The sequence below is a fragment of the Epinephelus fuscoguttatus genome, linkage group LG4, assembly GCF_011397635.1.
Source record: "Epinephelus fuscoguttatus linkage group LG4, E.fuscoguttatus.final_Chr_v1".
Taxonomy (NCBI): Eukaryota; Metazoa; Chordata; class Actinopteri; order Perciformes; family Serranidae; genus Epinephelus; species Epinephelus fuscoguttatus.
In genome coordinates this window covers 31,351,771-31,378,474 of record NC_064755.1, presented here as the reverse complement: position 1 = coordinate 31,378,474, position 26,704 = coordinate 31,351,771, and the positions used below count along the sequence as shown (strand labels likewise).

Below are 26,704 nucleotides of genomic sequence, written 5' to 3'. Positions count from 1 at the left end.
TCGCTCAGGGCTCCATAAGCTCCCTGAATGTTGCTATCAATCATAGTATATCTGCACACTTTTTTGTGCTTCATTCAACAGAGTTTGCCCGTTTGCTACATGGTTGGAAGGCGTGTTAATCTCAATTGTTCTCTACTGGTTAAATAAATAAAATAAAATTCTAAATAGTCCGTTTTGTAATTTGAAACAGTTGTACTGTGGCCTTACTTGACTACAAAGTAACAAGACTGGCAATGCGGTGGTGCTGGCAGTGAAATTGAGGTCAAAACAAGAGCAGAGCAACAAATGGGTCAGTGTGTGATCAGTGCTGCCAGTCCCGTCCGCAATGTTGCACTCTGCTCACATAATCCAGACGCATACAGCACACACACATTCAGAAGTAGGGCAGGGAGACAACGCACCTGTGCTGACACCACAAATATAATCAAACAGTTTGTAAATAGGTTTCCCGGTCAGGGCCTCCAGCTTGTGTAACGTCTGAAGTGCAACAAGTCCCCTGCAAAGTGAGACACAGGCATACACACACAGAGAGGCAAATTAATGGGATGACAACCACTGCACACAAATTGGCTACAAAGAGTGACAGCTCATTGATTTTAAACTCGACCAGCAAAGACAAATAGGAAATAAATCCTCATTCATTAAAACGGAATGTTTCACAGGATTACATTTACTTGACAGATCGAAACTGCTAATAGAAGCAGTGCTATTTTAAAACATCGCCTTGACTGCAGTAAATGCTGTTTAGTTTCACTTTGATCAGTAACTCATACTTTTTAAGAAAACATGGGTTGAACTTGTACCTTAACCCTCCTCCATCTATGGACAGGATGCGAACGCCTCGGCCTTTCACAGGTTTGTGGTAGCCCACCAGAGCGAGGGCTTCTCTAACTGCTGCCCTCAGGCCGGGGTCACTGGCCTGTTTCAGACGCAGCAGGCAAGGGATAACCTGCTCCTGATAAACACATAGTGTGGCAGTCAGAAGTGAAAATGAAAAACGTGGTCAGTCCACCATGATGCGGTCACACCAGAATTGGCGAGGGAAATAGGAGGTGGAGCTCGAAATAGTGAGGACAGGGTCTGCTGCTGGAGCGACTGTAGTGTTCAACTAATACATCTGACATCCTGCAGTATTTACCTCCTATCCCTGTATTTGTTCTCAGTACCAGTCATACTCTCTCCTGTTCTGCTGCTTGTTTTCTTTCAGTTTGCAGTCACAAACAAGGGCAGAAACAATCAATGCTTCCTAAACAAAGAGGTCGATTCTGCCGCCTGTTATATTGGCTGAACATTAACAGGTTTTACCACTTCGCAAGTCATAGTTTCATCAGAATGAAGGTGGGATCATTTGCAATGGAAAATTAATGTAAATCAAATCCTCGCTAGAATGAAAGCAGAGTCTAAAACTGGTGTGAACGCAGCTATAAAGTGTTGACTTTACCTGTAATACCTTGCTTGTAGATAAAACGTGAGACTGTCATGATGTAATCTGAATTATTTAATTGGGACAAATGTTTCTGAGGAGTTAAGAGGCCATATTTGAGACCAAATTCAAGTCAGTATTGTCACCACAGTGGTCTCCTTTATTCCTGTTGTCATTTGCAAAGATATCAAACATTATTCTTGCAGCAATATGTTGAACAGCAATGAAACAGTTGCCAGTTTCATGAAAAACGGTGGTTAAATTCCCTTCGGTTCATATTACTGTTGTAAATTTTAATTATCATAAAACCACGTTTGATTACCGCCCTTTGAAAAACTCACAGTTAACAGTGTCCTGCATCAACCAAAGTTAGCAACAGTCTTCCAGACGCAGGCACAGCATGCGATGCAGGTTTGTTTTGCAAGTCCCTTGTTTACAGAGTGGGCGTGCAGCAGGCAAACCTACTGTAGAGATGCTACTGGTGCCTTGTCCTCATCAACAGTGACACAGGCACATGAGCAAACACTTCAAAGACAGGCTATTTCAAAGATAGAAGAAAGAAAGAAGATATTTCAATTTTTGTCGCTTTAATCCTGATATGAAATTTTAATACCGTTCATCTTTAATGTTGAGCTTAACACTGTTCTTCACTTTTCATTGAGGATTATCCTTCCTCATACTTGTAAAAGTGCCCTTGGTTTGAAATAGGTTTAGCACTGACTAAGTTCCTGACACCGCCACAGATAAGGCAGAGACATAAATAAATGCCGCAGTATGCAGTCTACATGTTCAATAGTTGCCAAGCTCTGACATTAAACACAGAGCAATATGTAACCTGTTGCCACAGCTGACAAACTGACATTTGCCTGGCATGGGAAAAATTCCTGAACACAAGCAGAGGGACGTTATCTACATTATTTACATGCTACAGCTGTTCAACTATTCATGCTAAATATAACACAATTATGTATGCATAAAAACATGCTGCTGTAAACACAGTCCTGACACCGTGAGCTGGAGCCAAACATAAGAGTTGATGCTTTTGACATGCTAAGCAGCATCAGACACTTTGCTGACAAAGCCTCGGGATGTTACATTATGGAGGAAAAAGAAGAGGAGAAAATGCTGGCCTTGTCAGATTGCTCACCTTGACTGCAACACCACTAGTCTCCGGAAACTCCAGGAGGTGGTAGCTGAGGTCCTCCACCCTGTTGATGTAGACCCTCACATCTGATGCCCTGTGGAGAGCCTGAACCAGACCCCGAGTTCGATTGTCCACGCTCACCCTGGCAATGATCTAAGAGACAAAAAATGTGCAACCAGTTAGGTCCAGCTATAGAGCGTGGGCTGCAATCCAAGTTAAAACCTGACCCTGTGTACGGCTCATTTAGCAGGGAACTCTCATTTTCATTTACAATATTAAACAGTAGCTAATGAATGTTTTTTCATTTCAGTTTCATTCAACTTCCTACACCAGTGGTTCTCAACCTTTCTCATGTCAGGGACCCCTGAATTTATACATATCAGGTCACGGACACCCATTTGATTTTGCTTCAGGGGCCTCCATCTGAAACATTTTGGTTATTAGATATAATTAAACTGACCTCCAGTCAGTTTTACGGTTCACGTTTTTTCGTTAACAGAGAATCTGTGTGTGTGTGTGTGTGTGTGTGTGTGTGTGTGTTATATTTGGATGTAACATTAATCTATAACCATTGCAACAAGATTGCAGCTACAGTAGTTTGGAAAACAGCAATTTGGCATTTACTTTGATGAATTCACTGTTCAGCAGAGCGCAAATGAGACAACACAACACGGCTCAGCTCAGCGCCGACTCTGCCCTGTGCTGCACTGATTCTTTTTTATTTTTTGAATGGGACTTTTCTACTTTTACTGGAAGTTGTGCGGTCCCCAGTGTCTGGACCTGTTAGAGGCCGGAGCAGGTGGGCAGGACAAACTTTCAACAAGTCTGGAAACTACATTTCAGACAGCGGATCTCGGTAAAATGCTGACACTAAACTAAGGTGGAAGACACGACCGCATAGAGAGGTATAAATAAGGCTATGACGCTACAGTTACTGTAAAATACAAGATATGTTGACTAGCTAGCCTGCTATGTTTATGGTGTTTCTGTCAGTGCATCTACACAAGCTTGGAGGATGACGTATGACTTGCAGTTTCTACTTCTGTCATGTGTCATCTTCCAGTTTCAGCGACGACCTTCTATTTTTAACCTCTGAGCACAAAATTAACTCATTTGTCTAAAATATCTGGTGAACAATGTGGATAATCAACATTGTCAGGACACGACTAAGAAAAATATGAAATACAAAAATGCCAAAATACACTGGAGGGGGACTTTAAGACCAGAATTTAAAAGTTGTCAACTACAGTTGAGGATATAACTGATCGGGATAGTAACTCTTATGACTCCTTCTCACATTGTGCTCATTTTCACAGTGAATTAAATAGTGAAAATAAACTATTTCCCATTTTCTGAGGACCCTCTGTGACTCTTTCAAGGACCCCTGTTTGAGAACCACTGTCCTAAACCAAGATAAGAAGCAATAAGTGAGAAACATTAATACATGACCTATACACAAAATATATCACTAAACTACACTCCACAATATGACTGGCAATAAGTTGTTTACAAACAACGCTTGTTTTGCTTCCATGGGCCAGGTAAGGCAAGGTATTGTAAGGTTACTTCATTTGTACCCGTAGGGAGATTTGGGTTGCAGTAAAAGACGAGGCATCCTTCTTGGCACACATTTACAAACAACACAGACAGCAGGCAGACGAAGTACTCAGGCTCAAATATTAACTTCATTCATTCATCTTCTAACCGCTTCATCCTCTTGAGGGTCACGGGGGGGCTGGAGCCTATCCCAGCTACATCGGGCGAGAGGCAGGGTACACCCTGGACAGGTCGCCAGTCTATCGCAGGGCTGACACATAGAGACAGACAACCATTCACGCTCACATTCACACCTACGGACAATTTAGAGTCACCAATTAACCTAGTCCCCAATCTGCATGTCTTTGGACTGTGGGAGGAAGCCGGAGTGCCTGGAGAGAACCCACGCTGACACGGGGAGAACATGCAAACTCCACACAGAAGGGCTCCCACGCCCGGGATCGAACCGGCAACCCTCTTGCTGTGAGGCAAGAGTGCTAACCACCACACCACCGTGCCGCCCTCAAATATTAACTTAAATATCTAAATAAATAAGAGCTGCATCAAACTCATCTGAGCAATGTCACATCTGTAATATTGTGCAAACCCCCAAAATGGACTTTTCAGCTCCACTCAAAGGGGGAACAATCCAATCAAATCATTTGAAATGCTATATGAAATGAATGAATCCACTTTTACGGCTGGAACCTCCCGTCTACAACATGCTTGAAACGCGCCCTCGTTGAGGACTTGGCTCAGATTCCAGGAGTTACCTTCTTATCCTGAAGCCTCCTCAAGGAATCTGATCCCGTTTGTTTCGGTGGAGGGAAGCTCTTGTGACCGCATGCCTTTGCTGACATCGACCCCAGCAGGATTCGAGCCCTGGACCTTCCGCATGGAAAACAAGTGCTCTAACCACTACACTAGAGAGGCCCATTTGAAATGCTATATGAGTGTATATAATATTGTTTTTACAACAGCTATTGCTTGAGTAGCATATTTTTATATTTCAATCAACAAAATCATCTGTCCATCATCTAAAAGAAAATTGGGTAATAATATTTTTTTAATAAAAGGTCTTGAAATTGAGCTAAAAGGTGAACCAGCCCCAAAATCTTTGGAGGGAAATTACTGTGAGTGATTAAAGTGATTAAATCATGAACAGATAAAGGACAAAGCTGCCACTCAGTGCCTGTCATCATTCAAAAATACCGTCAACAGACTTGTACCTTCGACTAGATTTTGTTGCCTTGATGTTACAAATGTATTGTTTGTCAATTGGATTAAATGTAACAACACCTGGACCATATCATGCCTGTACATGACATCAATCTACTGTGTATCATCAGCCAATGGATGAGTCATGTTTGAGTCATGTAGTGTTTCTGCTATCTGCTGTTTCAAACATAACATATCATAGTTCCTGATTCACCAAACCCAGCCTTGACATTATCTAAATGTCAGTGTGTTTATGTCTCCACAACATAAAAGCATGGCTTGGCCTATAAAGTACACACCCTCTGTGTCCCTTCTGTGGCCCTCTGACTACACAAGGGAGTTATTTTTGAAAACAGATTCCCACATCTCAGACAGCACGTAGGCACAAGACACTACCCTATAGAGTAGCAAGAGCTCTGGTCAATGTCTGGACAGTAGACACCCAGCTATAATACACCGGACAGAGCTATGTGATGTGAGAATTATGTTTCACTCAATCACTGACATGTTTTTGTACACCTACCTTCTCCCTTTGAAGCAGAAGTTTCTTGGCTTTCTCCTCGGCAGCCTTCTGTTCCTTAGTAACTGTGGCCTCAGCCTGTTTGACCAGGGCATCCTCAGACTTCTTTTCCTCCACTGTAGCAGTTTTGGACTCTGCTGTCCTGAACTTTGGGACCAAGGGAGCAATGTAGCTTCCTACAAAGGCTTGCACAGTTGGAGCTGAGTAGGACAGGTAGTGTCCCAAGCCCTTCTTCATGGAAGGTGGGGTAACTGGAGCAGCAGAGACTGTTTTATTAGACACTGGCATGAGGTCACTAGGTTGTTGACCCTGAGAGGAAGCATTGTCAGCACTGTCCACTTTCTTGTCCTGAGTCTTTGTACTGCTGCTAAAGTATGAGTTGATGTGATGAGCCAGGTAGTTGTATGTCTCATCCAGGCTGACTGAAAAGGTGCTGGGATGGAAAAGTGCTGTGGTTTGTTTGGAAGTTGTGCTCTTGCTTTCAGTATCACTCAGTGAAGATTTAAGTTCCTCCTGTTTCCTGGCAGAATTGGCTCTGACAGCGGGAACGACGCGTCTCAGCTTTTTGTCCTTAAGTTCACGCACAGTCAGAATTGTGGCAGTGACGGATGCTTGGGAAGGACTGTGAGGATAAGTGGAGGTAGTGGCACTTGCATTAAGTGTAGCAGCAGAAGCAGGAACAGAAGGACTCGCAGGAGATGAGTTACATGCAGGTTTGGGTGTTGTAGATGTACAAGGTGGAGCAGCATCGGTGGGAGCAGGAGTGGATGTGACAGCACTCTCCTCAGCCTTTGGCACTGACTCAACACTCGCCTCAGCCTTCTTCCTTCCCTTTAAAGCACTGGGCTTGAGTCTGCCAATTTTAGAGAGAAGTTCTGTATGTGTCCCGCTCACAGCTTTGGAAACTGTGTCTAGTGTTGTTCTGACCCGCGACATGTGTTGGCTCAGACCAGTAGACCACCGTGAGGCTGAAGTGTTCAAATGCAGGGTGCTGGTGTGGAATCCAAGTCGTTGTCTAACCTGGTTTGCTTTACAGAGCCATCCTTTGCGCCCAGTGATCCTCAGGTGGTGAATGTGCCTCCAGCTGAGATAGCCAACCTTGTAGCAGTAAGCCTGTTGTACATAAACCCTGCAGTGAGAGGCACCAGACAATGGAGGTGATGCTGCTGACTTTTGAGCATGTGTTTGCCACAACTGGCACGCTCTGCTTACTTTGACCCAGGTATTTGGAGCCCATTTATGACTCATTCTTTCAGGTCACATCCACAGTATTAGATCTAAGCTCTCCCTTCGTCATAAACCTGGTGATAAACAACAAAAAAGTGATGTATGAATGAAAGATGGAAAACATTCAAAAAGAAAATTACGAAAATGACATGACATGTGGAGTAACACTACCAACACTGCTCCTAAAACTCGCTTCAATGAATAATTCTGCTCTCTGCACAAGTAAAAGATATTCGGTAAATGTTCCTAATTCAGAGGGAAACAAAACAGCTAACTTCTACTCTGAATAACACATTTCAACACCAGCAACTAGCCGTTAGCTCTGCTAGCTCAGCTAGCTTAGCTTAGCTAGCATTCATAAAGAATACACAGAACATAACAAACCGTACCAGTCGTTTTATGTCGTCGTATCATAAAAGCCGCGAATACTTTTATATGTTCAGTGAGTCGCCATTCTTCATTAACATTAACACTAATGTTTAACAACGTATGGCAACACACGGTCACTAAACCTGACACTTGATTTCCACAGTGACGTTCAACGTCAGTCAGAGGAAAAACAAAGACACGTGATGCGTTGTCTACTCCGCTATTGGCCGCTATCACCTGCCCCTAAATGGTGGCTGTTGATTGGTTGAGGAAATTCTCCCCACTGGCTGTTTACTCAGCGATATGCTCTGTGTTTACTGCAGAGGAGAAGCATGTTTATTTCATTTTTCGTGTCTTTTTAAAAAAAAGTAAACTTTATTGAATAATTCAGATTTACAACAATAAGGCAAATCAACCAAATTATCAAAGTGAATGAGTAGAAAAAAAGAAAAAAAAAGGATGTCAGCCAAAATAAATAAAGGATTAGATTAAATTTTTAGCATTAAAAAAAAAATAAATGTACAGATGATAAATAATTCGACATAAATAATACAAAACACAACATTAGGACTGACATTAGTAATCTATCCAGCTAAACTATTTGAATACAGGAAACGGGTATTATACAAATAGAAGGAAATATACTTTTTCTAGAATATCTCCTGAACCAAAACCATTTTTATTCCCTAATGTATTTTTTTTTCCTTTTTTAAGCATTTAGTTATTTAATTTAAGTGAGAATAAGTAAGAGTAGGAGACTATAATTTTGAAAAATAAAGTGTCTAAAAATAAAAAAAGACACAAATTATAGATAATTAAACATAAATAATACATAACAACGTTATTTGGTCTTCATTTGAGAGTAAACCGTGTTATTTTCAGGATCTGTTAATACGTACATTTCTACACAGTTGAGCAGTTCGTTTGCAAATTTAGAGTTCATACATTTATGTGTTTGCATTACAACAAAAAATTATTATATGGTTTTAAAGAATTTCGCTTTGTGCATGTGGTATTTGGCCATAATGACAATGGTGTAAGTCATAACATTTTTCTGTTTTCTGTGACTGTTTCTGCTTTACATTACATCCACACGTGAACTGAGAGAAGTCACTATGTTCTTTCACCTGTTTACAAAATAGTTGGGAATGATGACAAGCTGAGATAATGTGTTCTGTGGTTAGGAGCAACTTGTTTGACCGGCGTACTCCATAAACTGTTTAATATCACACTATTTATAGTATAATATTAATAGTAAGATTTAGTAAGTAGTAAGACTTATCTATCCAAAACATAGTTGCTGTGAACACTGACAACATCAAGGTCACTATCGGACATTTGAGGAGCGGAGTAGTACCTGCACTGACTGACAGAGGGCAGCCGTGAACTAATTCATAACGTCAACTTACCCCGACACATTGACAGCGTAGAAGAAGAAATAGAAATGATGCCGCTTCTAGGCACAGCCTCTCGATAACACTCAGGTAAACTAACATTTAAACACTGTCATGTTTAGCGTTGGATGAATAGTTTAATAGGCAGAACTGCAATACACCAGCTAAGCAGCACTCGGTTCCCCCAGAAAGGTAAGTATGGGTTTAATATACAGGGGAATACCTGGGCTGTGCCTGGTGTTAGCAACGTCAGCTAACGTTAGCAATGACGGTTGATATATGATGACATGGCGGCGAAACAGTCAAATATAACCTTGTAACTTATTAACAAATGATCCAACGTTACTGTAGCGGTAATATATCCAATAGTGGAGCATAATTTTTGTTATTTAGGTTATTAAAATGTAAATGTTACTGTTGTGTGCAGTGTTACATCACCAGCCCAAGCTAACGTTAACGTAAAGGGAGAACACAATCTCTGAATTGCAATATTAACCAGTTAACATATGTGTCATACAGCTAAAGATAATTTGTGTGTATTATATCTATAGGTTAGCTGTTAACCTAAGTGGCTTGTTGTTCCCCAGATGTGTTAACACTAATTAACTATATTAAATTAAATACACTCCTTTGCCTTATTGCATCAAACTCCTTTTCACACTGTTAACCAACTGATCATTTTGTCTCTTCAGTGCAGGGGACATCAGAGCCATGGCAAGTGCACAGTCTGCTGTAACGTTTGCAGTGTGCGTCCTCATGATAACAGAGCTGATACTTGCCAAGAAGGACTACTATGATATACTGGGAGTGCCTAAAGATGCTACAGAGCGACAGATAAAAAAAGCTTTCCACAGACTTGCAATGAAATATCACCCGGATAAGAACAAGAGCCCGGACGCTGAAGTGAGATTCAGAGAGATTGCTGAAGGTACTGTTGAGTATTTCCTTCTAATTTGGGTGTGAAAAATGATTGTTTCCAGACATATTGGAATGATAATCTTACTTCTTATGTAACATTTTTTCCAGCATGGAGATTAAAGTATTGTTTAGCCTGTCTTGTTTTCAAGTCAAGAACCCTGGAGGTTCAATATGCTTGAGCCTGCCATATTTTACACTTGTCACTGGGGCTGCAACTAATGATTATTTTCATTGTCTACTAATCTGTCGATTATTTCTTCGATTAGTCAACTAATCATTTTATCGAAAAATGTGTTAAAATGTTGAAAACTGTCGGTCTGTCTCTCCCAAACCCAAAAATTATGTCATCTAATGTCTTGTTTCATACTCACACCAAAGAGTTTTAGTTCACCGTCATGGGAGAGTGTGTAAAGCTGCCAATATTTGAACGTAAGAAGCTGCAATAAGAGTATTTTGAGGTACTTTTACAGTACTTTTCTAAGAAAAAAGACTTGAACCAATTAGTCGACTACTGAAATAGTCACCACTTATTTTGATAGTCGATTAGTCATCGATTAGTCGACTAATCGTTGCAGCCCTACTTGTCATGATCTCAGTTAAGCCTTTGTTACCACAGCCATACCTTTTTCTTTGTGCAGCTTATGAAACTTTATCAGATGAAACCAGAAGAAGAGAATACGACCATTTTGGTGACACCTCTGCATACTTCAATGGGGAGACGCAAGGCAGGCACAGACAGGGCGCTTTCAGCTTCAACTTTGATGACATTTTCAAGGACTTTGACATCTACAGCCAGAACAGGCATGCCCGTCACCGAAGACACTTTGATGAACACTCCAGGTCCCACAAGGAGTCCCACAGCAGACATAAGAGACACTTTCAAGGAAGTTTCGGAGCAGGTATCTTTGATGACATGTATGACGACATAGAGAGAATGTTTACCTTTGACAGACACGCCAAACAGACTGACAACCGGTTTCATGGTGCATCGAAACAACACTGTAGAACAGTGACACAGCGCAGAGGAAACATGGTAACCACGTACACAGACTGTACTGCATCTTAAGATGAAACGTAAAATGACGTATGACTCAAAATTGCCTTAACAGGATACAATACTGTTGTATTGATTTTGGTAATGGGAAGCCATTTGGTTCAAATGCTGTGAAACTTGAGCAGTGACATTAAGATCTGACATTCAGGCAACAGTGAAAACTCAGTTTACTTAGCTTAGATCATATATAAAATAAGCTATGTTTTGTTCAAGCTTTTCCCTGTGTGTGCTCATGGACTTGATTGTAGTAGGTTTTCATTTATTGTTGAAATAAGCTGACTGAGTATTTTGTCAGTATTTTAAAGCACCTTTTTTGATAGGGGATTTGTTAGGTTGACTGTTGGGCAAAAATAAAGCAATCACACAAAGTTAGGCACAGAAATACTCACCTATCAGTTCATCACTAGCTTCCACTCTGTTACTATGTGTAGTTTGTAGTTTCTTTTGCGAGGTTTTCCCATTGTGGGTCTGAAAACACAACTAAAGGTGGAACAATAGCAGCCAGCTGAGTTTAGCTTATGTCAACAAAAAAGGAAAATGTGACTCTCCACGTGTTGGCTTGTTTAACTGGTGTTTGTACTACGTCTTGTTGAAATATTTACATACTTTACACTGCCAGTCACATTTTTTAATATTATATATTTTAGCATTTGTGGTTAAAATCTGCATCAGATGCAATTGTAAAGCAATTTTAACGATCTGTAAAGTAAAAAATATAAGTAGAAGATAGTTAGAAGTAAATGGAGTAATGTTTGAACTCTGTAGCCTTTCAATTAATACAATTAAGTGTGATGCCAGTAATGTATTGGCAGAGGACATCAAGATTGAGGCCTTAAAACTCACCGTTTCTGAATTCTGAATCACACCTATACTAATATTCTTTATTATGTAGCGTATTAGATTTAAATTTCCAATTACAGTCCTTAACATTTAACTAAAAATCCTAAAATATAGGTATTTAAAAATGTGACTGGCATGGCAGACAAACTACAAAGACTGTTGTATGTGTGAACTAATTTGCAGAGGACCAATTGAACAATAAGCTGACTACAATATGTGCTATAGGTTTCATAAGTTGTAATAGTCACAATGTTTGTTTTATTTTTTTAATGGAGGGTGTAAAATATTTTATTTTAAAAATGAACACCAAGTGTAACAATACTGCAGTACTGCAAGGTTAAAGAAATACTGTATGTATAAGTACATACAAGTATCAATGTTCATCCGATGATGAAACTCCCAGGTCATACTGTTTTCCTAACATATCATCCGTTACCTCGTACCTTTGAACTAGTTATAGTGACGTGCTCCTTTTGCATTGTAGTGTGCAATATTTATTTCCTATGTTGATGGTGTTGTAAATATTCAATGGCACTTTCAATTTTGTATGAAATGTGTTTGAGGAATAAAAGGTAGAGACCGACTGGACTTTGTGTCTGTTTACTTATTTCTGTATGTTGTGTTAGAGTAACAATGTCATGTTCATTCATATTCTGGATAAGGGAAGCAATATCTGTCAAAAACTGTGCTCCAAAATTATAGAATACCCTTCCAAAAAAAAAAAATATTGTTTTTTTTTTAGATATACTCTGGCATTTTTACTATTCTTACTAGACTGAACTTTTTTTTTTACCTTTATTTGATATTTTGTTTATCATAAAGTGTCCTGTGATTGTCTCATATTGTTTTCCTTTTGCTTTTGTGTTGCTTTTTTGTTGTGAAGCACTTTGAGCTGCATCCCTTGTATGAAAAGTGCTCTATAAAAAAAGACTACATTTATTATTAGGATTAGTAGTGATAGTAGTACACATTATAATTTTGATTCAATAATTAAAGAGAATAACTATTGAACAATATAACAATAATAATTCAAATTTAAAGAACATTTTGCAGCATTGTAAGTTGAATTCATAAACAGGTCTTAAGACTTTCTAAAGGAAAACTGATGACAAATTCAGTGGTATATAGTACTATGTTTTAAATTCAAACACATGACTGTACTTTTGGCATTCACAGACGTTCCAGTTAGCAGATTTTCCAGAAACTAAGCCTCTGCCTATAAGATGAATAAAGTCAAACCGGTTTCAGCATATAAGAATGCTTTTATTCGTGGGTTTCACGCATAAATATTTTGGTACCCGCCTTAGTAACGGTTGCGTAGCGGAAAAATAATTATCTTTCTTTTCATTGGTGGAACGTGAGTGTGATGTTGCGCATAGGAAATGTAGTTCAGCCCAAGCAAAACGCCGACCACAGGAATTCTGAGTCGGACTCCAGAAACTCCAACTCCCATAATTCCACTGTGACCAACTGTCTGCGCAGTTGTTCGCAGATCCAAAGAGACGCCAGTAGCTTTTAGCCGAGGGACATTGAATGACTTTGTACCCGTGTGCGGCAGCGTAAAGAAAGTATTTGACAGGTCGGGATCAGTACCGGAGCTCATGGAGGCCCTCATACCTGTCATAAACAAACTACAGGATGTATTTAACACGGTCGGCGCAGACATTATCCAACTGCCGCAGATAGTTGTTGTGGGAACTCAGGTGAGAAACGTCACTTGGCTTTACAGCTAGCAAGTTAGTTAGCCTGCGCCAACTTATTGTTTGGCTACATCTGATATGTAAACCTCAGTTTTTGTTTCAGTTTCGTGCAGGCGTGATAGACCTGTGTAGATTTGTGTTACATAAGTGTCCCCTTTTTACGCAAATCTAGATAAACTGAGTTAGCAGCTAAGTTAGCATTAGCTACATGTGAGCTCACTATTAAACTCAACGTAGCTAGCTATGTTGTGGCTGACAGGGGACGAGCAAGTGTCCACATAGCCTTCAGATTACCATCCAGGAAATAAATAATTAATTAAGAATAGAAGGGTTTAGGCTTTAGAAATATCCTCCCTTCATTTACACAGTAAAATCTACTCTTAGTTGGCACTTTATTAGGTACACTTAACTAAAACTAAACCTGGTTAATATAACTTGTAGACACTGCAATAAGTCCTACCTTTATAAGGGTTACAATGTCCAGCTTTTGTTAAAGGTTTTAATATGTTATTAGTTGTATGTAATCTACCCTCATTAAGATAATTAAAATATTACAAACACCTCTCAGTATACCACAGTGCAATTCAACAGCACCAAAACACTAACACCTCTCCTCTCTTGCACACTTTCTCACTGTCCACCAAACTATCTTGTGTACACATTAAAGCCTAATTGGTTTAAAGCGGCAGGTTTTGTCTAACACATTTACTTTCACTAGTCAGCTAATAGGATGTGGCTGTCTCAGACCTTTTGGCAGGCGTACGATGGTGTTACAGTGAGACAAGGCAAGCCAGAGGATGTTTTAAATGCCTGATTCACTTTGTTTGTCCTTGCCAGGGCTCCACAAAGGCCCAGATCGGCAAAGACCTTCAGTTAAGGACAGCTGTAACTGACACCTGATGCCAAGTATTGGTTATCCCTGTCGGGTCTATTAATAGACCTACCTGTATATCAGTGAAAACAGCACTAGATTTACTGCTTCATTTCAGCCTTTATCGCCAACTAAGGAAATCAGCACCAGTCCAATAAAAAGGAATCGCTAGCCAAGTGACCTAAGTGAGGTATTTCAGTTCACCAGATCTCATTAGGAGTTACTCTACCCACATGCCAAAAAGACAGAAATGTCTGCTTAGTGCCACCCAGTGCTTGTGTGAATGAGTACTGCATACAAGCTGAAGCTGCTGCAAGGCTTGTGATCGATCAGTGAGTAAAGTTCAGCCCTGACGACTTCACCCCTGAGGTTCTGAGCTCCTGAAATGGTTCCAGGCCCCCTGGAGAAGCTCCTGCAGTGATAACAGGCTAATAGATTTGAAGTAACACATGAATAAGTGGTGTCAAATACAGTCAACCCCAGCACAGTGTGTTTTTCCTGTATGTGCATAATGGGAGGACAGATTTCTCTGGGCAGTGAGTCATTAGTACTTCAATCTCCCTCATTCATAGTTTTATTTACGATGTTGTTGTTATTGTCTACAGAGCAGTGGGAAGAGTTCGGTTTTAGAGAGCCTGGTTGGCAGGGACATCCTGCCACGTGGCACTGGCATCGTCACACGCCGGCCCCTTATCCTACAGCTAGTGCACATCGATGCAGAGGACCGCAGGAAAACCAACGAAGAGAATGGTAATATCACTATCACCTCTGTTGCTTCTGTATCTGTGGAGTTGTGGCATGATAATCTTCTCCTGCAAACTAAACTATTTGATATTTTTACATTTATACACATTATACAGTACATGCAGTATAGCCAGAGCACTTCTGGATGTTTGAAACAAATACTAATTTTGATATTTGGGTATTTTAAAAAAATCTAATAACAAAAAAGCTTGACAGTACTTTTTTAAATTGATGTGGACTTTTTAAAATTATGATAGAAACATACCAAGTGTGACAGATTCTGATTCTGATTCTGATTTTACTGTTGCCTAGTAGACAAACTATGTAAAGGAACCTCAAACCTTGTTTGACATTTATGCTCTGCAATATTTTGTCACTTATCAGCCATATAAACATGGATACTATATATCTGCAACAAGCTAATGCTGGCCGAAATGTTGGCCTGGCCGATTATGGTGAAGCTATGTCAGGAACTGTAGCATTAGGCAGAGTAGTTGGTATACTTCCACAATCCACTTTGTCAAGTGAATGTATGGGGATGTGGCAGATAGGGCATGATTCAGACAGGAAGCTGTCAAGAGTCATTTAAATCCAGCAGTCTAACTTCACGTTGCTTCACTTTCACTTGTCAAGAGCATCACATTTCATAAGACTGAAATATAATAGAGATTTTCAGTTTCTGTGGTTGTGAGACTTTTTTTGCTGCAGTGTCATAATGATTTATTGAACTATGGTATGTTTTTATATTGTGTAAGGAACAGCAGTTTAACACTGATAACATCCCCCTCTCAGTGAAAAGAACAGTAGGGGGGAAATGTGCCAAGACCCAGCATTTATTCAGTGCAGTCCTCTAGGAATGGCCTCAGAGTGACTCTGCATTGCTGCAGAGTGTCGTGCAGGGGCTGCAGATAGCCGGGCTAACCCTTTTGTTTCCTGTCGTCTCTCTTTAACCACAGAATCCAAGAAAAATGGGCGCCTTTACAGAGGTCTCCTTTTCCTTGTTCTTTACCTTACTGTGTTTGTATATTACATAACCTCCCCCATCTCTTTTGCCCCATTCTGCCCCATCCTGCCCTGCATTTGTGTAGCTTTTCTGACACCGCCAAACCACATGGTTTCACTTTATTCAGCTCAAGCCCTCCCCTTGATTTAGGCTGGGTTCTGTCAGTTGAATTTAGACAAAGAAAATCAGAAGATTCCTTCGAAATTAATCATTTGTGCTTCACGTTTAAAACTCCACCTATGACACCTGTGATGTCCTCAAATGCCAGCTTCCTCTGAGATGACTAACAGACTCCACCCTTATATTGTTGTTTTCTTGTTTTTGCTGCGATGTTGAATATTGCAGCTGAGATAATTACTTTGTTTTTAAACACACTCTAGGTCCCTGCTTCCCAAACTGCACTTTTTTTTTGCTTTAGGCTTTAATATGCTTCCATTACTGTTGTGTGAAAACAACAATTGTTCCACTCTTACACTTTTTTTTTAAACTCCTCAGCTGTGGATCTTTTGCTCTGAGGAGTTTTTCCATCCCATCTTTGCCAACAGAGAATTACTCCCATGAGACTTAGCACTAGTGATAATAATAGTAACACTGCTCTCAAGGCCACATCTGTCACGTCAGAAACTGAAACATCTGTCCTTGACTTTGTATTTCTGCAGGCATCGAAGGAGAGGAGTGGGGCAAATTTCTACACACCAAAAACAAGGTAGAGTTGTTGCCCTTGTGTTTGCCAGAAAACAACACGCTGAATGAAGTCTCCCTCCACTGCTGTACTGAATATAGAAACACCTGAATATTTGATGAACTGGGTTTAATGATCAAACACCCTTGTTCTGTTTCCTGTATTGATTCACTGACATGTAAGGATTAGCTGCAGGACATTCTGAAGTTTGTGGTATGCTGACTGTACAACAGCAACATCGTTAATCTGTATTGAGATCAGGCACACACCCTCTCAGTTGTTAAAAATATTTGTGTCAGTGTTCTCTAAGGTTGAACTGTGTGTCATGAGCTCTATAGAGTTCCTGAAGTGTGAACAAAGAAGCCCTTTCATTTGCTGATAACCTCATGACACAACAGGAAGTCCCTTTGAAAATAATCACTGTCCTATTTATTGTTACTGTATGTTATTGTTGCTTGAATATCAAAAACTCCTGCTCACAATTATGTCAGTAAAATATTGAGATTTTTACCATTTATGCTTTAACTTCTCTTTCAGATTTACACAGATTTTGAGGAGATCCGGAAAGAAATTGAAGCAGAAACGGACAGAATATCTGGTGATAACAAGGTATGCTAATTACAGCCATTAAGAGGGAACGTCAAAAGTTGCCAAACAAGAAGTGATATCCACTGAGAAACTGGATAATCTCCAAATATCAGCATCAACCTGAGTTGACCTCTGAAGCAATATCTGCCTGTTTTTTCCCCTAGGGTATTAGTGATGAACCCATTCACCTGAAAATCTTCTCGCCACACGTTGTGAACCTCACATTGGTGGACCTTCCTGGCATTACAAAGGTGAGATAACTTTCCCGTTGGCTACCCTCTATGAACTCGAATGACCCTGCATGAATTTGAATTAATTTTATGGATTGAAGTCAATGTATGTTTTTTCTGTTAAAACAGGTACCGGTAGGAGACCAGCCCAAAGACATCGAGCTCCAGATCAGAGAATTGATCTTCAAGTTCATCTCCAACCCAAACTCCATCATCCTGGCTGTGACTGCTGCCAACACAGACATGGCAACCTCAGAGGCCCTTAAAGTGGCCCGCGAGGTTGACCCTGATGGTAAATGGTCGTCTTGTTTCTAATTTCATCACTTTTCTCAGTTATTCCTACTGAGGTGTCTTCCTCTTTTTCCCCCTTAAAAGTTTTTGGGGGGAGAGTCTAAAGATAGAGGGTGTCATATGCTGTACAGATTGTAAAGCCCCCTGGGGCAAGTTTGTGATATTGAGCTATATGAATACAATTTACTTGACTTGTTTTTTACTTGAATTGTGTCATCAGCTTATTCTATTGACTTTATTGTCATGTACTCTTTGTATTCCTGCCTCTGTGGTGTTTCTTGTAGTCACATGTGTATGATGTCTTTGTCTTCAGGCAGGAGGACACTAGCAGTGGTGACCAAGCTGGATCTGATGGATGCTGGCACAGATGCCATGGACGTACTGATGGGCAGGGTCATTCCTGTCAAATTGGGCATTATTGGAGTTGTTAACAGGTAACACTGAACTTTTGTGCCACATTAATTAGATAGGGAGGAAGTAAGGACAGAAGGGGGGAACAGACAAACTTTTATTGTCAGATTGTTTTTGGCGTCACCACAAAATCATGAAACCTGCAGGGTAAAGCAGAGCACAGATGGCACGGAGTTTTATTCACAGCATGATTTAAAATGCACATATACAGAAAAAATAAAGTAAATATAATAAAGTGTAATACCATGGGAGTATGGCTTCAGCAAAGTAGGCTTTGCATTCAGTAATCTTTTTGCATTTGGCAAGAATGACTCGCAGTGTGCATATTGGGTGGCTCTGAAGGTGTGTGTCCACCTAGCGTTGTTGTTGTTGGAGAGCACTTCATAAAAAAGTGCTCCCAGTGTTATTTTAATGACATGCAGGTTTTGATTTTATGACAACAAGATCTTGACATTAACGTCAGCTAAGTAGCTAACGTAACGCTACATTAAGGGCTGAATGCACATTTAACAACAAGCTTACAACACGTACTCTGATAAAAGCACCATACTCACTAGCAATATTCAGTATCTAGCCGATCTGCTCCCACAAATGGGCTTTTCCGCTTTTGTTTTGATTGTTTCTGACCAACGTTTACTACAGTTTGGGATAGACAGTGGCTAAAGGAGTGGTGGTGCCGACACCAGCGGCAATTAAAACCCCAACAGGGTGATGCAGGACCCAAACGCGATGGGCTTGAATCTTCATTCATTTCTTCCAGCTTACTACACGGTTACCTTCATCAGAAAACAATAATTTGACACAAAATGTTCTTTTGAAAATTATTTTATTGCTTTTGCTAAGTCTCTGTGATCACAACTGCATCCATGGCGATGGTCTGCTATTCAGAGTATTCAACAAAGCCGTGTAGTAACTAGCTATTCTTGCTGTTCTCTACAATTTCAATTATTCCAAACATTCACATTTTCATACCAAATTATCGTGTTGAAAATGGAGCCCTTTGACCAGATTCGTACACCATTTCCTCTGTTATCACCTTGATCCTTGACAGTTTGTGTCAATGATGCTAGTTTGTAGTCACATGGTGGGTGGAGGTGGTCATACACTAAAAGCCACGTCTAACACAAACTCACCTCCATGATTGTTTTTTGTTTGTTTGACCATTTTCTTAGGAGTCAGCTGGATATTAATCAAAAGAAGTTGGTGGCAGACGCCATCCGTGATGAATATGCCTTCCTACAAAAGAAGTACCCCTCCCTTGCAAACAGAAATGGAACCAAATATCTGGCCAGAACATTGAACAGGTAATTTATGTATCACTTTGATCTTTACTCTCTGTGCGACAAATCCACCTCTGAGACCTCTAAATCCTTCATGTTATTACACTGTTGTCATCTGTAACAAATCTCCTGTCTTGTTTTCCTGTCAAACTGTTTTCTATAATTTCATTATAGGTTACTCATGCACCACATCAGAGACTGTCTTCCTGAGCTGAAGACGAGGATCAACGTGCTGGCAGCGCAGTACCAGTCGTTACTCAACAGCTACGGTGAACCTGTCGAAGACAAGAGCGCCACGTTGCTGCAGCTCATCACCAAGTTTGCTGCAGAGTACTGCCACACCATAGAGGGCACGGCCAAGTACATAGAGACAGCTGAACTGTGAGTTACACAACCCTTCAGTTGCACGTACCTTCATACACCACTAAAGGGTGCCAACATCAAAACTCTGGGGTGCTCTAGGTAAACTTCAACCTGTATGTTTAATGGTTTCATCTCTTGTTTTTCAGATGTGGTGGAGCAAGAATCTGTTATATATTTCACGAAACATTTGGTCGCACGTTGGAGTCAGTCGATCCTCTGGGTGGTCTAACAACCATTGATGTGCTCACAGCAATCAGAAACGCAACGGTGGGTTTCTGCTCCTTCTTTAACTTGTAATATGTGTTTTCAAATGGCAGCTTGAAGACTTAAGGTTTCATTGTGTTTGACAGGGCCCGAGGCCTGCTTTATTTGTGCCTGAGGTTTCGTTTGAGTTGCTGGTGAAGCGGCAGGTCAAGCGCCTGGAGGAGCCCAGTCTGCGCTGCGTGGAGCTGGTTCATGAGGAGATGCAGAGGATTATCCAGCACTGCAGCAACTACAGCACACAGGTGAGAAACATGCTGACACGTGTACATTAAAATTAAAAACTAAAGTATAGAGGTGTGCTGTGAATCCACAAACTAATGTCACCTCTTTTTACACAAACCACATCCCTGTTCTGACGTTTGTTTATCTCTGCAGGAGTTGCTGAGGTTTCCAAAGCTCCATGATGCCATCGTCGAAGTGGTCACCTCGTTACTCAGAAAGAGACTCCCAGTCACCAATGAAATGGTCAGGACCTGTTCACAATTTACAGTTCACATTAAATACCATTTAAGATCATGGGCATCTTAGTAATGAGTCTTTTTTTTTTTTTTTCCCTCCCCCCCCAGGTTCACAATCTGGTTGCCATTGAGCTGGCCTATATCAACACCAAGCACCCGGACTTTGCTGATGCCTGTGGCCTCATGAACAATAACATAGAGGTAAGACGGCGTTACACCTCTTTCAGTGGAAGCTGACTCCACATAAATCATCTATTAAACATTTAATCAAGGCTTGAAATACTTTTTTTCTGTGTCGTTTACTAGTGTATGTGACTTTTAAACTTTTTAGCTGCACCATCTGACATATTTGTTCTTCTTTCATTAAAGTAATCCAACAACAGCCGCTGCAGCATTTTCTTTTCTTTTACAACAGTTAACATGTGAGGAAATCATCAATGTGTTAAATGTAATTTAAGCTGACTTTCACCTTAATTTCTTTAAAAACTGTGCTGTAAAATAACTCCTGATTTAACATGGTTATAGTCAGTGTCATGCTGATAATAATTCCATTGTGCTTCTCTGCAAACCTATCATAGAAACAGTTATAATCATATTAGGATGTCTGTGGTGACATCACATTCAACAAGACTTATTATATGATGTTTGTAAGAGTTGCATTTTCCAAACTTTCTTTTTAACAGGAGCAGAGACGCAACAGAATGAGAGATCTGCCCTCTGCCGTCCCCAGAGACAAGGTACAGTCAGCCTTCGAAATTTTTCTGTTTCTTTGTAACAGGCTTTAACATATTTTCTTGCACATACAGATTCAGTCAACAACTCTTCTATATTAAATCTAACACAGTTGTTCTCTTCACATTATACAAAGTTTCCTGCAAAACTCTGCCTGTAGCTCCTGCCAGTTTTCTGTCCACTCTTGTCTTCATGATGTTGTCTTTCTCTAGTCCCTTAAAGGCCCCGGTGGGCAGTCTCTGTCTCCCACTGAGCCTCTTGCTCTCGAGGGCGAGGCCACCAAGGTGTGTCCCGTTACCTCACTGCCTGCCCACATGTTAACCTCTGCCCACCCACAAGCCCTGACTGTTGTCATTATGTCACAGTTTACACTGTGTTCAGATCCCATTGGAAGTCTTGTACTCTTCTAAATTCACCCAAATCATGCCTGGAGTCCTATGGTGGGATTTGAGGGGCAGTTTTCACCCCACATAAACTGGATGATGACCTTTGACCTTCACTCACTATCTGAATCTAACCCCTTTTTGCTGCATGCTGATTGCTCCTGTCAGATGAAACACAGCTAATATAATATTGCTTATTAAAATTCTACTCATTTGGCATGTGCTGTTTTACTTGAAATAACAAAAAAAAACCTTAGTAGTCATGGTAGGAGTGGGCGATATGGAACAACATGATTTATCACTGTATATGTAATTGTATAATGAGACAGCAGTACAGTACATTTTCTTGAAATATAATTGAAAAAAAAAACAGATAAAATAACCAGATGGAAAAATCTCCCACTAGCTTATCTGGTAAATGCACTACCTGAGAAATAAACCTACTTCATCAGATTAATGAGAAAATATTAAATTTTAATCATGTAAATCCTTTATTATCTTAAATTAGTCCTGCTTATTGATTTGCAATATTTGCTGCAATGACCTTACACAACCACAGAGTAAGAGGGTTGTCACTTCTCAGGAGAAATTACAGTAAAGTCTCTTACTTCAGGATATTTTCTGGGTTCCCACAGTCATGGTAAACCTGAAAAAGTAATGAAAACCCCAATCTCATTTTCCAGGCCTGGAAAAGTCACCGAATTTTGTCATGTGTAATAAAATTGTCACAGTTATCTTCCATGGATGACCTTCTTTGTCACTGTGTCGTGACACTTTGTTTTATTTCACGTACGTTTCTGATTTCTCTCCACATTTTTCTCCCTCCGTGTATGCCAGCTTGCTGGATTTAATTTTGAATAGACTTTAAATCTAATATGTTGAAATAATGCCGGGCAAGTGGGGCAAAAATAAAATGTTGTGACAGAGTGATGTATCATGTAGGGTCATAAATCCCAAAGTTTCCATACCAGTGCCCCATTACTTTTAAATTGTACCACAGTTTTGAGACTGAGCAATTGACAGGGGCAACTCAGGGCTCTTGATTGCCACTCAGAGCACTGATGTGCACTCTGCTGTAAAAGTAGAGCTTGGTATATTGAAGGTACGGAACATTCTTGTTCGAACAAGTGAACCAAGGAGTCGGCTGTCACTCCGCCGCTCAGTGAGCTCTACTGCTCTGTGTCCGCAGACCACCTAGAATATTGTAATTAACATCTGGATTATTTATACTACACAGTTCTGTTTGTGTTATACGCTGTAAATGGTCATGGGAATTCTATTATGGGTCCTTGATAAGTCATGGAAAATTTCAGAAATCTTGTCTATGAAAACGTGTGGGAACCCTGCGTTTATTTTCATATCATCCAATCCTAACCCTGGGTTATATCCTCTATGCTCTCTACCTGTCAGTGTTTTCCAACAGTCCTCCGATTTGTTCAATTCTAATTTAGAGGAATGAACAAAACTCTAGATTAACTTCCTTGCAGTGAAGTCAAAGAAGGCCTTTGCATGCTACAATCTGAAACTTGTTTTGAAAGTTAACATTAATATTCTGTTCCTGTATTTGTTCCTGAGCATGCAACCCTGTGCATGATGCCTCACACGTCCTGACTCCCTGTCTCTCTCCTCCTTTCAGGCAGCAGCCGGCGGCTCTCAGAGCGGCCCTGTCAGCGAGCAGGCAGATGGCGGCACGGGGAACTGGAGGGGCATGTTGAAAAAGGGAGAGGAAGCAGCAGGTGGTGACAGGGCCACGCTCCAGCCTCTTCCTGCAAGCCCACAGAAGGGCCATGCTGTCAACCTGTTAGATGTGGTGGGTACTCTGCATTTGTAAACATGATGAATAGGTTTTGGAGAGAGTCCCTGACCGTTTATATCAGTTTTGCAACAGACTCAAACTCATTTGATGCAATATCATTCCCAGCCTGTTCCAGTGTCCCGGAAGTTGTCTGCCCGGGAGCAGAGGGACTGTGAGGTCATCGAGAGACTCATCAAATCATACTTTCTTATTGTACGAAAAAACATCCAGGACAGGTACACGTGTAATCAGCCTCACTTTTCTTTTTTGTTTTCACCCACCATGATGCGATCTTTGAAATCATGACATGATCTGTCTCTTCACCCTCTGTTGTTGTTTGGCCTCAGTGTACCGAAGGCCGTGATGCACTTCCTGGTGAACCACGTGAAGGACTGCCTGCAGAGTGAGCTGGTGGGTCAGTTATACAAGACGAGCCTGCTGACCGACCTGCTGACAGAGTCCGAGGACATGGCTCAGAGGCGCAACGAGGCCGCTGACATGCTCAAGGTAACAGATTCATCAAGTGTCACTTCAGATCGCCAAAACAAGATCCTGTATCAGTCATATGCTCGTTGCTCATGAAAACATTAACGCGCCACTTCAACTCTTCTAGTACAACAAACGAATAAAGCCATCTGACCTTATAAATTATAAGAAGTTAAGACATGAAGGGATTTGAAGCTTAAACAGATTGATTCAAAGTTTATAATTAAGTCTGTCTTTAAACAATAGTCCAGTGCCCATATGAGCGCTTCAGGAGTTTTTCATGAAGTGATTTCAGTGTAAGTGATGCTGGACAAAATCCATGGTTCTCAAAAATACGTTGAAAGGTTTTTTTTCTGAAGTTTATTTGAGGCTTCAGCAGTTTGATTGAGACGAATCAAGTGGCAGACTTAAGTCACCTATTTAAATGATTCTATAATGCCTAATCCAAACTGCATTTAGGGTGTGTTCGGCTTTTGCTGGTTAAACAGCACATAATCTGGGTGTAAAGTAGGGTGCAAGGGGCAAAAGGATTGTATTTAGTCCTTAAATTTATCACAGGTGTGTTTTAGGCATAACACGAATTCAACCAATCAGAGCATCACCTCCCATTGGAGAAGCGAGTGGTTTTCTGCTGAAAATAACACAATAAAAGCACTAATGTCACTGCAGCAAATATTGTGGGACATTTAAGCAGCAAAACTAAAAAAACTGGGGGTGCTCAGTGGCTCAGTGGGTAGAGCAGGTGTCCCACATACAAAGGCAATGTCCTTGCTGCAGCAGACACAGGCTCTGCTCCAGCCTGTGGCCCCTCGCTGCATGTCATCCTCTCTCTTTCCCCCTTTCAAATTGTCCTATCAAATAAAGGTAAAAAGCCAAAAAATAATCTTAGAAAAATAAAAATAAAACATGTAGTTATGAACTTTGACAGAGGAAACAGAACTAAACTTTTAGCAACTGAAATAATCAATGAAGTTACTCGGCGTGTAAATGTTCACAGCGTCTCTCTTAATGGGGAGCCCTGCTCTTCTCTCTGCTCTGCTCTCTGCTCTGCTGTGTTCACATTTTAGAGAGGTTATTGATTGTTTCCTCATGAATGTTTTATTTCTCCCACCCACGACCCATCTGTGCATCCCTGTGTGTAACAAGTAGAGTGCACACACGTCGTGAACCCACCTATGTTGGCACATCTCACTGTCTGAATTACGCACCCTTTAAACAGCAGGAAAGTACTGCCTTTGACTTAAGACCAGGTTTCTGTGGGTCAATGGGGCGATCACTTTCTGCTGCCTCAAATTTGGTATTGACATTGGTTTGTGTATATTGATGGTGACTTTGTGATTGTGTTTCAAACCAATTCCCCACAGGGACAAATAAAAGTATCTGTCTGTCTGTCTCACTAAGTAAGTAAAGCAAAGCAGTACCCCAACAAAGTATCTTACCACACCAACATGCCCATGGGTACAAGTGCATTTGCTATTTAAACAACATGGGCACTAGCAATGAAATCGACAACTGCATCAGTCTGAAACTAGCTGTGAGTTGAGTTGTGTTGCGCCACTTTGCAGTGGGTGTAAGTTAGGGCCCACAGTCTTTTAGTGTGAAACTCTGTCTTTCCTTGTTAAGCTGCAGCAAAACGATGGTAATACAAAGAGGGAATTTTGTGCTAAAAAGGCTGTAGCTTTAGAAGACATTGTCTAGATTTGACTAATTTAGATGGCTCATATTGGCTTTGTATATATTACATTACAATACAGTTTTGCTCAGAACAAGGAGCGTAGATTTTGTCCCCCATCGCTTTTATTGTAGGCACATTAGGAAGGGATCGTTTAATTGGCCAGTATGGATAGGAAGAAATATTACAGCAGGCAAAAACAGTTTCATTGTCTACATGGGCACCTGACAGTTTAGAGAAACTACAACTTAATAACATGAATATGTCTCAAATAAGTACTAGCTGATGTAGAAACTGTATGTGTACCCAAAAAGCATGAGCTGAGGGAACAGGAATAATACAGAGTTTTTTCATTTACACCCTTTTTTAAAATTTCTGTGTCCAGGCGTTGCAGAAAGCCAGCCAGGTGATTGCAGAGATCAGAGAAACCCACTTGTGGTGAGGGCGGCCTCTCTTCAGCAGGCTTTCTTCATCCCGACACGGACCATCCAACAGTTCCTGCTCCTCAGGCCGCTGAGACGAAACAACTTGAAAACACACTGCTGTGGATATGTGTATATGGAGACATAGTTTTAATGTACAGTAAGGACTCGGATTTAACGAAGGGCAGTTTATATCAGCTCCTCACCATCAGCATCACACGTGCTTCTGTCCTAGATTATTATATTTTTCTTATGTAATTAAAATAAATAAATAGATAACATTATGCATCACCACTATGTGGAGCCTTGCTGAGGAATGTCTGTTCTTAATGTAGGTTTGAATTAAAGCTACAACATGGAGATGCTCTCTTTATCATGTCAGATCTTTTTCTGGACTTGTGTACCAAACAAATGCACTTAATTCAGATATGTTTGTTGGGAAATAAGCCCCAATATTTGTACACATTGTTCTGTTTTCTGTTGGTAACAGTATTATTTGTATGATGACATGAAACTATTTTACATCAGACCCATATTTGTCCCTTTGTTAACATGTTTCAACAAGTTATCTGAGAAGTTTTTAGAGGTTTCGGTACATTCAAGAGCCGTTAGTAAAAGCTGCTCGAGTTGTTGTAATGTGTCATGTCACTGTACATTGGACTTAATTACACAGAAACAGACAATCT

At 40.6% G+C, this 26,704-nt stretch overlaps 3 protein-coding genes across 8 annotated transcripts in view; 2 read left to right on the top strand and 1 right to left on the bottom strand.

The window, feature by feature from the left end:
- LOC125887751 (calcium-independent phospholipase A2-gamma-like) overlaps positions 1-7,605 on the bottom strand; it is a 38,736-nt gene extending 31,131 nt beyond the window's left edge. Inside the window, exons 1-5 of one of the 2 annotated variants that reach the window (XM_049574811.1) lie at positions 7,458-7,605; positions 5,845-7,142; positions 2,571-2,720; positions 804-955; positions 402-496 (exon numbers count right to left, since the gene is read on the bottom strand). In XM_049574811.1, coding sequence (XP_049430768.1) covers positions 402-496; positions 804-955; positions 2,571-2,720; positions 5,845-7,089 — 1,642 coding nt within the window. In that variant the 5' untranslated portion in view covers positions 7,090-7,142; positions 7,458-7,605. The remainder of the gene's footprint in view (positions 1-401; positions 497-803; positions 956-2,570; positions 2,721-5,844; positions 7,143-7,457) is intronic. The other variant, XM_049574812.1, reaches the window with a different exon arrangement.
- A 1,254-nt stretch (positions 7,606-8,859) lies between these two features.
- On the top strand, positions 8,860-12,221 carry dnajb9a (DnaJ heat shock protein family (Hsp40) member B9a). Of its 2 annotated transcripts, none has more exons than XM_049575222.1 (3): positions 8,860-8,921; positions 9,524-9,759; positions 10,388-12,221. In XM_049575222.1, the coding sequence occupies exons 2-3, from the start codon at positions 9,543-9,545 to the stop codon at positions 10,813-10,815; spliced, it is 645 nt and encodes a 214-aa protein (XP_049431179.1). In that variant the 5' UTR covers positions 8,860-8,921; positions 9,524-9,542; the 3' UTR covers positions 10,816-12,221. The 2 variants fall into 2 exon arrangements, with proteins under 2 accessions (XP_049431179.1, XP_049431178.1); XM_049575221.1 differs by having other exon boundaries at positions 8,860-9,023.
- Positions 12,222-13,130: 909 nt separating this feature from the next.
- On the top strand, positions 13,131-26,703 carry dnm1l (dynamin 1-like). 4 transcript variants are annotated; one of them, XM_049573154.1, is made up of 20 exons: positions 13,131-13,346; positions 14,820-14,964; positions 15,915-15,944; positions 16,621-16,667; positions 17,181-17,252; positions 17,396-17,482; positions 17,591-17,753; positions 18,066-18,186; positions 19,336-19,467; positions 19,618-19,824; positions 19,953-20,073; positions 20,157-20,312; positions 20,446-20,535; positions 20,637-20,729; positions 21,212-21,265; positions 21,473-21,544; positions 23,280-23,453; positions 23,565-23,674; positions 23,786-23,945; positions 25,982-26,703. In XM_049573154.1, exons 1-20 carry the CDS (start codon positions 13,245-13,247, stop codon positions 26,036-26,038), a joined length of 2,193 nt encoding a protein of 730 aa, XP_049429111.1. In that variant the 5' UTR covers positions 13,131-13,244; the 3' UTR covers positions 26,039-26,703. The 4 variants fall into 4 exon arrangements, with proteins under 4 accessions (XP_049429111.1, XP_049429112.1, XP_049429113.1 ...); XM_049573155.1 differs by lacking the exon at positions 15,915-15,944; XM_049573156.1 differs by lacking the exon at positions 21,473-21,544.
- The last annotated feature ends 1 nt before the right edge of the window (position 26,704 follows it).